Source organism: Topomyia yanbarensis, chromosome 3 (assembly GCF_030247195.1).
Source record: "Topomyia yanbarensis strain Yona2022 chromosome 3, ASM3024719v1, whole genome shotgun sequence".
Taxonomy (NCBI): Eukaryota; Metazoa; Arthropoda; class Insecta; order Diptera; family Culicidae; genus Topomyia; species Topomyia yanbarensis.
Genome location: NC_080672.1, coordinates 51,688,195 through 51,700,773, shown reverse-complemented (window position 1 = coordinate 51,700,773; position 12,579 = coordinate 51,688,195). Strand labels below are relative to the sequence as shown.

Here is a 12,579-nt window from a genome sequence, read left to right as displayed (position 1 = left end):
AAAAACTGCGGTCTCGTTTGTGTCGTCGGCAATTATTCGGAGAGCTTCTGCAGTGCCACCGTCGCCGTTTCAACGTAGTCAACACGAGGCGAGGCAGACCGCGTGGCTTGGCTTGGGTCTGCATTGTGGCACCGAACAAAAGGACGTCGAACAAAAGTACCGAGGTGACGCTACGCCGGCGTGAGTACTTTAGAAGCTGAATGTAAGTACCGCATGCAAGAGATATTTTGAGGAAATAGGGTGATCTAAGCGGTGATTAATTTATTGTTTCGATATCGTTTCGCTTGCTTTCATCCCATGAGCTTATTCGGTTGCGTGGCACTCTGGGTTTAAATCGATTGGTGTGGTTTATATTGAGCGTAGGTGAGGTAGGCTTTCTCATCGGATAATAAGTTTGTGGAAATGACGTCAAACTTGCGCACGCTTACCCGCCAAGAGCGGTTCTACTTAGACGCCATGACCAATCTGAAAAGCTTTGTAGCAAATTTCGATGCCGAACGGGACAGTGGACAACTCGAGGGATGGAAGCAACGAATTGCAAATTTATACCACGATTTTCAGTCTAATCGGTTGCAAATTGAATCGGCACTGGATGAGACCGGTGAATCAAAGACAGATGAAAAGGGGAGCAAGATTTCAGAGGAAGCTAATAGGGCGATTCGGCGAGCGTTTGAACAAGACTATGTTATGGTTTACAGTTTTCTCACCAATATACTGTGTAAGTCTGAAGCGAAAGTACAGATGATGCTGCCATCCCCTTCTAGAGATTGCGTTAACGCCCCAGATCATTCGCTCTCTCGTATAAAACTACCAGAAGTTAGGCTTCCAACCTTTGATGGATCCATTTCAGAGTGGATAACATTTCGTGATACATTTAAATCTCTCATAGACTCGAATCCCCAGCTTTCGCCAATCGATAAATTGTCGTATCTCGTTGCTTCCTTGTCAAAAGATGCCAGAAAGGTAATTGAATCGATCGAGCACATCGCCGCCAATTATACCGTTGCATGGCATCTGTTAGAAAGGCGTTTTGACAATAAAAAACTAGTGGTAAAAACGTATATTGACAGTCTATTCTCAATTGATTCAATGAAAAGGGAGTCGTATGAGTCGCTGATGCAACTGGTCGACGATTTTGAGCGGAACCTGTGCATGATCGAAAAGATGAACATACCAACCGACGGTTGGAGCGTATTGCTGGCGCACATGGTTTGCAGTAGGCTTGATCCTTCCACTCTGAAACAATGGGAAATCCATCACAAATCAACTGATGTACCCACGTACCATGATGTTATCGCATTTCTTCGTACTCATCTTACGGTGCTCCAATCGTTGACGCCGTTCAAATCTCGTTCGTTTGATTATGTGAAATCGGAAACGGTCCGGTCGCAGAAGTCTAAAGTAAATACAGTCCATACAGCTACCAACTCATCGCCCGGTACGTGTCCATTTTGCTCAAAATACGCACATTCTCCGTTCAAATGTGACGTGTTCCAAAAACTCTCCGTGGCGCTGCGCTTCGAGCAAGTAAAAAAGCTAAACCTCTGCATCAATTGTTTTTCCTCCTCCCACCTACTAAGGAATTGCTCATCCGGTGCATGCAGAGTATGTAACCAGAAGCACCATACAATGCTACACCAATCACCGACCGATCGCTCGTTCACCCAATCGAAATCACCTATACCTATCACTTCTAGTTCGCAACCACCGAAGTCGTCAAAGGACAATCAACCTAACTCGTTAAACCAACCTTCAACTTCTCGATCCTCGCCACCAGCAGAATCCCAAACGCCAACAGCCACTGCCTCTAGCCTTGTTTCCACCACTCTCGTCGGAAGTTCCTGCAATGTTCCTGCCACTGTACTGCTGCAAACAGCCATTGTAAAGGTCTTCAATTCATATGGGAACGGACAGTGGGCCAGAGCGCTCTTGGATCCTGCTTCTCAGTTGAACTTAATAACGGAAAATCTCGTACAGAAATGCCAGTTGCGTCGCTACTCCAATCGTCAAGAAATTGGTGGTGTAGGCAACTCTATCGTCGTATCGTACCATGCGGTTACCATTCGTATTGGATCTCGGTGTTCGGATTTCCTCGCAGACGCACAGTGTCATATTCTTAAGAAAATCACACGAGAACTTCCAGTTCGGTGTGTCGATACTTCCTCATGGCATATTCCATCTAATATTGTCTTAGCAGACCCGAAATTCCATGAACCTGGACCCATCGATTTACTTATCGGGATGGAGTTGTATTATGACCTGTTGCTCGAAGGTTTTCTGAAACTGGGCCCAGAAAAACCAATTTTGCAAGGAACTGTTTTCGGCTGGGTTGCTTCCGGAAAGGTCGGTTCCAGTCGTCCTGAGTCAACTCTTAAACTGGCACATGTCACCAGCACACAGTCTCTCGATGAACAACTATCTCGCTTTTGGGAAATAGAATCATGTTGGACTACCAGCACCCAATCCTTAGAAGAAACCGCTTGTGAAAACCACTTTGCCGCAAGTGTATTTCGAGATCAGACCGGTCGCTTTGTTGTCACCCTTCCCAAACGAGCTGAAATTCTAAATCAACTGGGAAATTCGAAGGAGATTGCTACTCGCAGATTTCGCGCTCTCGAACGCCGTTTTGATGCTAATCCTCACCTGAAGGAATCTTACACGGTTTTTATTGACGAATACCATCAACTTAACCACATGCGGGAGATCTCAGACAGTGAAGCTTCCGCGCCTATAGCCTATTACCTGCCACACCATGGCGTCGAAAAGGCAGAAAGTACAACAACGAAACTGCGAGTTGTTTTCGACGCCTCATGCCGCACTGATACCGGAATCTCATTGAACCAGGCTCTCATGGTGGGCCCAGTCATCCAAGATGATCTGTTGTCAATTATTTTACGCTTCCGGATGCATCGATATGTCATTATCGCCGATATCGAAAAGATGTTTCGCCAAATACGTGTGCACCCGTCGGATTACCCACTGCAACGTATTCTTTGGCGATGCTCATCGTCTCAGCCCCTTCGTACTTTCGAACTTACGACAGTGACTTATGGCACGGCCTCTGCTCCTTACTTGGCAACCAAGTGCCTTCAACGGCTGTCGGAGGATGGATCGAATGATTTCCCTCTTGCTTCTTTAGTCCTAGGTAAGGACTTTTATATGGACGATATGCTGACCGGGGTTGACAATGAAGCTGAAGGGAGTGAACTGTGTCGACAACTGTTGCAGTTGCTCCAATCTGCCGGTTTATGCCTGCGTAAATGGTCTTCGAATTCCTCGACAATTCTTTCCGAGATCCCACCCGAACTTCGTGACGAACGAAGTACTCTAGCTCTTGACTCGCCCATCACTCAAATCAAAACTTTGGGCTTGCATTGGCAGCCGTCCGACGATGTGTTTCGTTATTCCGTGCCCAAATGGTCTCAGGAGGGACCGATTTCTCGCCGTATTGTACTGTCCGACACAGCTCGGCTCTACGATCCTCTAGGGCTTATTGGTCCAGTTGTAGTGATCGCCAAACTTTTCGTACAAACCCTCTGGCGAACTTCTAAGAACTGGGATGATCCGCTAGACGAGGCCCAGCAGCAGCATTGGTTGGAGTTTCGTAGCAGCTTAGATAAATTAGCCACAATCGTTATTCCGAGATGGGTAGCGTTCGCTTCCGCTCCAGTCTCAATAGAGATGCACGGCCTTTGTGATGCCTCCGAGAAAGCTTACGGGGCCTGCATTTATTTGCGGACAGTTTCCATCGATGGGATGATATCCGTACGCCTATTAGCCGCCAAATCGAGAGTGGCTCCTCTTGGAGACTCGAAGAAACAAAGGCGTATTTGTTTACCCCGGTTGGAACTTTCATCAGCGCTCTTGTTGAGCCACCTCTACCATAAGGTTCACACCAGTGTAGAATTGAAAACCAAATCCATATTCTGGACAGACTCGATGATTACTCTGCATTGGCTTAGTTCGAGTCCATCACGATGGAAGACATTTATTGCTAATCGCGTCTCGGAAGTGCAGCATTTAACAAGTGGAGGTGTATGGGCTCATGTACCTGGCATCGAGAATCCTGCGGATATAATCTCCCGAGGAATGTATCCAGATCAACTGAAGCAAACATCTCCGTGGTGGAGTGGAGCACCATGGCTTAGCCGATCCTCTCGTTTTTGGCCACCGCTAACCTGTCCAATTACCGTCGATTCCCTACCGCCAGAACTGCTGGAGGAAAAGGCTGTCTCAATGCCAATTCAAGTGTACCAGCCAAATTAAATTTTCTTCATTCGATCATCGTTCTCAGCTCTCGTTCGTATTGTTGCCTTACTTTGCCGCTTCATTCATAACAGCAAGCCCAACAACCGCAGTAGTAGGAGATCAGGTTTACTATGCACGATGGAGCTCAATGAAGCCGTGAAGGTCCTTGTTCGACTAGCACAGTCAGAAGTATTCGCTCAAGATATCGCAGCAGTGTCCAAGGACGGTCAAGTGGGACCGAAATCAGCTCTGAAACATCACACTCCAATTATCGTCGATGGGATCCTCAGAATTCGTGGCCGACTTCGACATGCGGTCATATCTCTAGATCGGAAACATCCAATGATTCTGCCTGCGCGACATCCCATCACGAAATCAATACTTAACTACTATCACCTAAAGAATTTACACGCCGGACCACAACTGCTTGTAGCGTGCGTTCGGGAAAAATTCTGGCCACTTCGCATCCGCGATTTGGCACGAAGCGTAGTGCATTCCTGCATAAGCTGCTTTCGTTGCCGTCCTCGAAACCTCGAGCAACTCATGGGAGATCTACCTCCAGACAGAGTTACCCCAACGTTGCCCTTTCTTAACACTGGAGTAGATCTCTGTGGACCATTTCTATATCGTAGCAGCAAAAGAGCGACTGCTATAAAGTGCTACGTAGCAATCTTCGTGTGCTTTGTCACAAAGGCAGTTCATATAGAGCTTGTCTACGACCTCTCCACTGCGTCGTTCATAGCAGCATTGCATCGGTTCATCGCTCGCAGAGGGAAGCCAAATCAAATAGAGTGCGACAACGCCAAAAACTTCGTGGGAACTTCAAGAGAACTGGGAGAGCTCGCCAAGCAGTTTCGTTCACAGCAGCATCAAGATGAAGTAATCAACCGCTGTGCAGATAACGGAATATCCTTCAAATTCATCCCGCCACGCAGCCCAAACTTCGGTGGCCTTTGGGAGGCGGCGGTTAAATCGTTCAAACAGCACTTCCGTCGTACCGTTGGAAACTCTGTACTATCACAGGATGAGTTTGTGACACTTCTGGCCCGCATCGAAGCTTGTTTAAACTCAAGGCCGCTCACACCACTCACAGCTGATCCAAATGATCTGGAGGTATTAACACCGGGTCACTTTCTCGTATTTCGTCCACTGACATGCTTTCCCGAACCTGACCTCTCCGGTGTCCCGCAAGGCCGACTTAGCCGTTGGCAAGAAAATCAGCAACTCCTTCGGCGACTCTGGAAGCAGTGGACAAAGGACTATCTTTCTGGACTCCACCCCCGAACCAAGTGGACGCGCATCAGAGATAACATCTCCATCGGCACGATGGTTCTTCTAAAGGAGGATAACCTCCCGCCTCTAAAATGGAAGTACGGTAGAATCACCAACATCATTCGTGGAGACGATGACAACATCCGCGTAGTCGACGTACGGACCGTAGATGGAGAATATCGGCGTGCAATCTCGAAAATATGCGTCCTTCCTACTCGTCAACCCACAACCGAGTCAGCTGGCGCTGCCAGTATCAACCCAGATGACCTCTAAGCTCTTCCATCGCAGTACTTCGGTGCTGCGCAACGAACGGAGGCCCTGGGGCCTCCGCCACTGTAAGTATTGTTTATTAAAGAACCCGCAAAAAACTCATAGAATGTTCCTCCTCCGGCATGTGCTGCGCTTCGATGGCTACTCCGACCGTCAACCATGAGTAAGCCCAACCCTGATGACGTTGAAGGACGACTCGATCACTGTAGATGCTGGCCGGCCCGAAGGACGACCCCAAAGACGTCACTATCCGAAATAGACGAATCATCCGCTTGTCAACTTATTACCAACCAACATCCTTGTGACGTCATCAATTTCAACGAGACATCGCCCGGATCAATTCATCGCGATTGCTGACTTACGGTGAAAGGATGCCGCAGAATGAAAATAGATCGTAGGACATCGCCAATTTGAACGAGAACATTAGACGACGAATCATCGATCTTTCTTCAGAGAACTCCAGCCTTCATCATCTAACATTCGTCGCCGTCTAGTTAGTTGAAAGAGCCAATCTTTCAACAGGGGCCGGCATATGTTGGAGCAACCCTAGTTCATAAGATTTAAATATCCCATATGTGTACTAAATTTGGAGATAATGTATCGATCTCGCTTCCTCTTTTGGATCGTTATCATTCGATCTATTTACTTATCACTAGCACTCGGCTAGCGAGAGAAATAGATCCGATCGAGGATCGGAAAGGCCTTTATTAATTTCCTTTTGTACTGAATTCCCATATAAATTGTTATATGCAAACCAGATAACCAGTTGAAATAAATCTCTCGAGTAGTGCACACTATATTTTTCAATAGTGCCAAAATCGATTAAGTGAATAAAAATTAGTTTAACACAAACGTGTCGTGTCCGTCTTCACATAGCCGATCACATTCCGGACGGTCTCAGTATCCGCCGCGAGAACAATGTTAAAATTAATGTTTATTTCGAACATTCACGCTTCTAGCATAACTCACACAAAATTATAGTTGAAATTAATAAATACATCTATGGTGGCCTAATGTCTGCCCGTACAGTGAAGACCTCGGTTAATCGTAGGATCCTCCTTCAACTCGAAGAGCATCTCACCTTTTTGGGTACACCCGGTCCTTACAACCTCTTTCCCCACATCCATCAGCTCCGGATCGTCTCTGACTTTCGTGAGGAACACTGCACACTGTAATAGCCCAGACTAAAGACGTCAGATACGACCAAGAGTGACTCACTGAATGATGATTTATTAGCAATCCATTTCTTAGCCTTAGCCTCTTTTGCGCCTTCTGACGAGCCGGAGGTTTTTCCTTCCTCTTCTGCTTTATGTTGCTCTCATCCTACTTCTTTTGCTGTATGCTGTGTATCTCATTCCGACCTACAACGATACTCCAGCTCTCTCACTGATGAGTGGTGTCCTCCCCTCGACTGCAAGAGTCTCTTGGCTAAGTTCTTCCACTTTTTAAAGTCACGGGAACTGGCGTTTTCTCAACTTCAACCAACTTTCATTTCCTATGCCTCAGAGGAGCTAAGAAAGCGGTAACCTTTGCCGACATCAATGCACGCTCAATTACCTCCGCCCTCTGTGTGGCCGTTTCATACACCTTCACAGCCGACACTAGCGCCATTCGGACACTGAGAACCATTTCCTTAATGTCCTTATGGACAATATTTTTGACGTTCACAAACATGGAGCTCTTCCACGAAGAACTTCACTGCCACTTCTTTCAGCATCCGAAAATCAAATTTAAACGAAATTTAAATGAAAATCAAATTTAAACTAATTCTACATTTACTTCTCTCACTGATGGCTGTGGGGTATATGACGAAAATAATATAATGCAAATCGAACTATATAACAGGAATAAAAATTAGGTGATGATTTCAGCATCTTTCTGATACTATCACGCAGCAAACGGCTCAAAACTAATTCAACAGATAAATTTACTCAGTGTAAACGAAACGCAACTTCCTCAAGCGTGCGACGAACGCATTGCTGCCGGAAGTTGAAGAACGACGTCTGCCGAAGTTCTCTGCTGAGGAATCGCGTTTGTGCACTCTATTGAGAGAAGAACGAGAACAAGCAGGAGAGCAATCTTGCAGATGAACGATACCTTGCCGAGAGACGAACGCATTTGCTACCGGCGTCTTAAACAAACAAAAAAAAAAAAAAAACGACGGTTACCGAAGTTTCCCCGCAGCCTTCGTGCAACCACTCGTTAAAATTGAGAAGCAAGATAGAGCGAAGTAAGAAAAGCGCCTTTTTCGACGGGATTGAGAGAGAGAGAGGGATGATGGCATAGCAAGACTGGAGAGAGAAGAGAATTTATATACATGCTCGTTGCTTCGCTAAACTTTGAATTGAGTTCAGCGATTCATTCTGTGTTATAAATTTGAAGCGAGCGGACAGACTGCCAAATTTTAGCAGACTCCAAAATGGCTTCCAAGCGTCACGACAATGGCGTAGTTGACGCTCCCACTAAGTAAGTATAAATTGCAAAGCAGATATAGTTTCCTTCTAAAAAGAAAACGACTAGGGAAATGTATAAAGGTCGCGATGACAAACGTGAGAAAATATGCAAAAAAAAGCGATTTGTTGTTGGAAAAGTTGGCAAAAAATACAGATAAGCCATTCTCCACTAGGCAAAAAAAAGGTAAGCCTTCTAACCATAAGCAAGACACGTGTACGATAAACTTATGAAAATTAAAATGGCAAAAAAAATAAGGTAAGCCATCTATTATCCAAAATAGCTATACACAAAGAAAATATCAATGAAATGTCAAATATAAATGCGTTTTACCATAAGCAAAATATGTGAGGTAAGCTTATGAGAAAAAAAAAACTGGCAAAATATGAAGGTAAGCCATTACAAATCAAGTAGTCATCGCACCTATTATCACTTAGTAGTAACAATAGTTTCCCATTACAAAAAAAAAATTGATTGTATCTATTGGAATAAATTGCAGGAAAAAGAAGAATACCAAGTTGGCTCATCTTACCGAAGAGCTGGAGAAGGCGCGAGAAACGATTCGATTGTTACAATCTAGTTTGTCATCCGCAAGAAGCGAGTGTGGCGAGGTAAATAGCGTTGAGTTCGAGAACGACCTCGGCCCTTGCAGTACCAAACACCAAGCTGGACACCGGAGCGATTCGTCGGCCGATCTTTCCCGATTTGTTTCTTCAATGAACCAAATGTCCGTCTCATCCATTAGCGTGCCGGAATGTAAACCGTGTGTAGAGGGCGAAGAAATATCAAGAATCGACTTTGATTCATGGCAGGATCTTTTGTGCAATTCGTTGGCTTTGGCGGGCATTATTGACGAGGAAACGAAATACGTTGTCTTCAAAATTAAGGCAGGACAAAAGCTTCTTGAAGTATTCCGAGGAACTGTAACAGCAAACGATGCGCCTAGTGAAGTGACTCATCCATTTTCCAATGCAATGGCTCGCCTAAGGATGTATTTTGCTTCTAACGCTGATGTCATGCTCCACCGCAGAAAATTGTCACTCATGTCACAGGGAGTGAATGAGACGGATTTGGCATTTATTAGAAGAGTTGGGATGACTGCAAAGCTGTGCGAGTATGCAGACGAGAAACAGTTTGAAGAAATATTAAGCACCGTGGCCGAACAGGCTAAACATAAAGAGGTTAGAATAGCAGCACTCAAAATGATGAGTCGTAAAGGAACACTATCAGAACTTATTGACAAAGTTAGGGAGATCGAAACGATACGCCTGAACGAAGAATACGTTTCTAAAAAACAAGCAGTTGTTGGAACCGCGGAGGGCTCATTGAATGCTCTGCGATCCGTGGCTAGACCGTCACGATACGTGGTTAGTCACTCTACTCCAGCTTATGGTAGAACTCCGCACCAAAGGTTCAATTATCGTGGAAGAGGGCAAAGACCTTACAGAGGTGGCATGACCTGGCGCGGATCAAGTTCGCAGACTCCAGAGCGCTGCACTCGGTGCAACAGTATCTACCATTCAGCGGAAAGGTGCTTTGCAAGTCAAATGACTTGTCATAACTGTGGTGGTATTGGACATCTCCTTCGAGCGTGCAATTTACCAGTGGCATCGAGAAACAGACAAATTCCAGATGATCGGAAGATGAATCGCGAACAGATGGAAGTAGCTGTAGTCGATGCTAAACCCGAAGTAATTGCGGGCGAGGACACCAACCCAAGACCAGTAAGTGATGACTCAACTCAGTTACTATGAAGTTCACCAATGGGTAATTAGTGGTAATAACTGAAATGTTCTTTGTTTTTTTTTCATTTGAATAAAAAAAAATCACGTTTGATGAATACAACCCATTTGGTGTTACTTTTTTATTGTGTGTGAATTAATGTTCAAATTATTAATAGGTTTTCGAGCCGCGCGATGAAAGTTCGGGGACAACATTGGCGGTGCTGTGTGAGTCCAACGACAATAGCACTATCAAAGCTACAGTAGCTGGAATGGCATGTGAGTTCCTGATTGATTCTGGTGCTCAGGTCAACACCGTAACGGAGTCTGTGTTCGAAATGTTGCTCACGAATAACCAGTATAGTAAAGGGTTGTATAATATTGAACAAGGAACTGATCGTCCATTAAAAGCATACGCAACAGCCGAAGGCATACGCGTATTATGTAACTTCGAAGCATTTCTGTACATTTCGGATGATCGCCCGGTACTACTCGAAAGATTTTACGTGGTCAAGGAACTACGCTCATTACTTAGCCGTGCTACAGCGACTAGGTACAGCATATTGCTTCTTGGCTTAAACGTACCCTTGAACCGCGTGTCCTTAACTCGGAATCCAAACAGTGGACAGAATATTGCGTTCATTAGTTCTGGCGAAACATTCCCGAAGTTTAACATACCTCCGATCAAAATATACTACGATTTGTCAAAACCACCATGCCGCAACATTTTCATGAATGTTCCAGTTGCTATGAAACAATTAGTGGAACAAAGACTGAATGAACAAATTTCATCAGGAATTATTGAGCGCGTTACAGAATCGATGGATATGTCATTCTGTTCTTCAATGCTTGTCGTTCCGAAAGGGCAAAATGATTTCCGTTTAGTCATTGACCTCAGAGGTCCAAACCGTTATATCATTCGTAGTCCATATGCAATGCCCAGTTTAGAAAAGATCCTCGTGAAACTAGAGGGCGCAAAATGGTTTTCCACCATAGATTTGACTAGCGCATTTTTTCACATCGAGCTAGACGAAGACTCAAGGCACCTGACCAACTTCATGACGGAATTTGGAATGTTCCGCTATGTACGACTTCCCTTCGGGTTGTGCAACTCCCCGGATATATTCCAAGAAGTAATGGAGCGTACGATTTTGGCGGGATGCGAAGGTGTATGTAACTATCTCGATGATATTTTGGTATACGGAAAAACGAAAGAAGAGCATGATAGGAATCTTTCAGAAGTTCAAACCAGACTCAAAGATCACAATGTGAAGGTTAACACATCCAAGTGTAAATTTAGCAGTCGAACGGTAAACTTCATCGGATTTGAGTTAACTGCTGAAGGATGGCGGATTGAACAGGAGAAATTAAGTGCTATTAAGAATTTCCGACAACCTACCTCATGTGCAGAAGTAAAAAGTTTTCTAGGATTGATTACTTTTGTCGACAAATTTCTCATCCATCGGGCAACAAAAACGGAGTATCTAAGGCTTTTGTCAAATGCGGCGAAATTTTACTGGACCGACCGTGAGGAAGCGGAGTTCGTATCATTACAGACCAAAACAATAAAGGCAATTAAGACGCTAGGGTACTATAGCAATACTGACACAACTGAACTGTTTGTCGATGCATCCGCAGTTGGTTTAGGAGCTGTGCTAGTCCAGTACAACTCGGATGGAAGGCCTAGAATAATCGCTTGTGCTTCGAAGGCACTCACGAGCTCTGAACGGAATTACCCCCAATCGCACAGAGAAGCTCTGGCAGTTGTATGGGGCATAGAGCGCTTCACATTTTACCTCACGGGTAGACCATTCACTGTACGAACCGACGCCTCCGCAAATGAGTTTATTTATCATTCGAACTATCGCATAGGGAAGCGCGCATTTACAAGAGCTGAAGGGTACGCCTTAAGACTTCAACCATATGACTTCAAGATGGAGAGAGTCAACGGCGAAGAAAATGTGGCCGATGCGTTGTCGAGATTGATTCAGATTTCCCAAAAAGCAGAACCGTTCGATGAAGATAATGATAGCAATGTTTTGTGTAGTTTGGATACAGGTTGCATGGAGCTAACTTTGAGCGAAATAGAGTCTAGTGCCGAAAAAGACGAAGAAATGGAACGTTTGCGTTTTGCCTTGAAGCATGATATCTGGCCTGACGAACTGCGGATGTATGAAGCGCAAAAGAAGAACATTCATGGACTGGGAGCACTGCTATGCAAAGGCGATAGAATCATCTTACCTAAACATTTAAGGACCCGAGCAATGGTATCAGCACATAGTGGACACATTGGCGAGGGTGCTATGAAACGCATAATGCGGGAATTTTTTTGGTGGCCACGAATGAGCTCTGAAACAGAAAAGTTTATCAAAAATTGCGAAACGTGTGTATTGCTGTCAAGAAAAAACCCGCCAATCCCACTAGCACCTCGTGAACTTCCAGAAGGACCATGGGAGATAGTCCAAATAGACTTCCTCATGGTTCCGGGGTTTGGATCTGGAGAGTTCCTCATGGTCATAGACACATACTCCCGGTTTTTGTTCGTGGTTGAAATGCATCGTACTAACGCGGATGCTACGAATAGGGCTCTACAAGATGTGTTCAAACGCTGGGGATT

The 12,579-nt window shown here is 45.1% G+C and overlaps 2 protein-coding genes across 2 annotated transcripts; both read left to right on the top strand.

Annotated features, from left to right (window-relative positions):
- The first annotated feature begins 456 nt into the window (after window positions 1-456).
- LOC131686930 (uncharacterized) lies at window positions 457-4,266 on the top strand. Its single transcript, XM_058970961.1, has one exon. It carries the CDS (start codon window positions 457-459, stop codon window positions 4,264-4,266), a length of 3,810 nt encoding a protein of 1,269 aa, XP_058826944.1.
- A 120-nt stretch (window positions 4,267-4,386) lies between these two features.
- On the top strand, window positions 4,387-5,793 carry LOC131686929 (uncharacterized). The gene has a single exon (XM_058970960.1). It carries the CDS (start codon window positions 4,387-4,389, stop codon window positions 5,791-5,793), a length of 1,407 nt encoding a protein of 468 aa, XP_058826943.1.
- Window positions 5,794-12,579: the final 6,786 nt, after the last annotated feature.

What these genes read in the sequence shown, in the direction of transcription:
- LOC131686930 (XM_058970961.1), top strand. Translation starts at nt 457, where the DNA reads ATGACCAATCTGAAAAGCTTTGTAGCAAATTTCGATGCCGAACGGGAC.
- LOC131686929 (XM_058970960.1), top strand. Translation starts at nt 4,387, where the DNA reads ATGGAGCTCAATGAAGCCGTGAAGGTCCTTGTTCGACTAGCACAGTCA.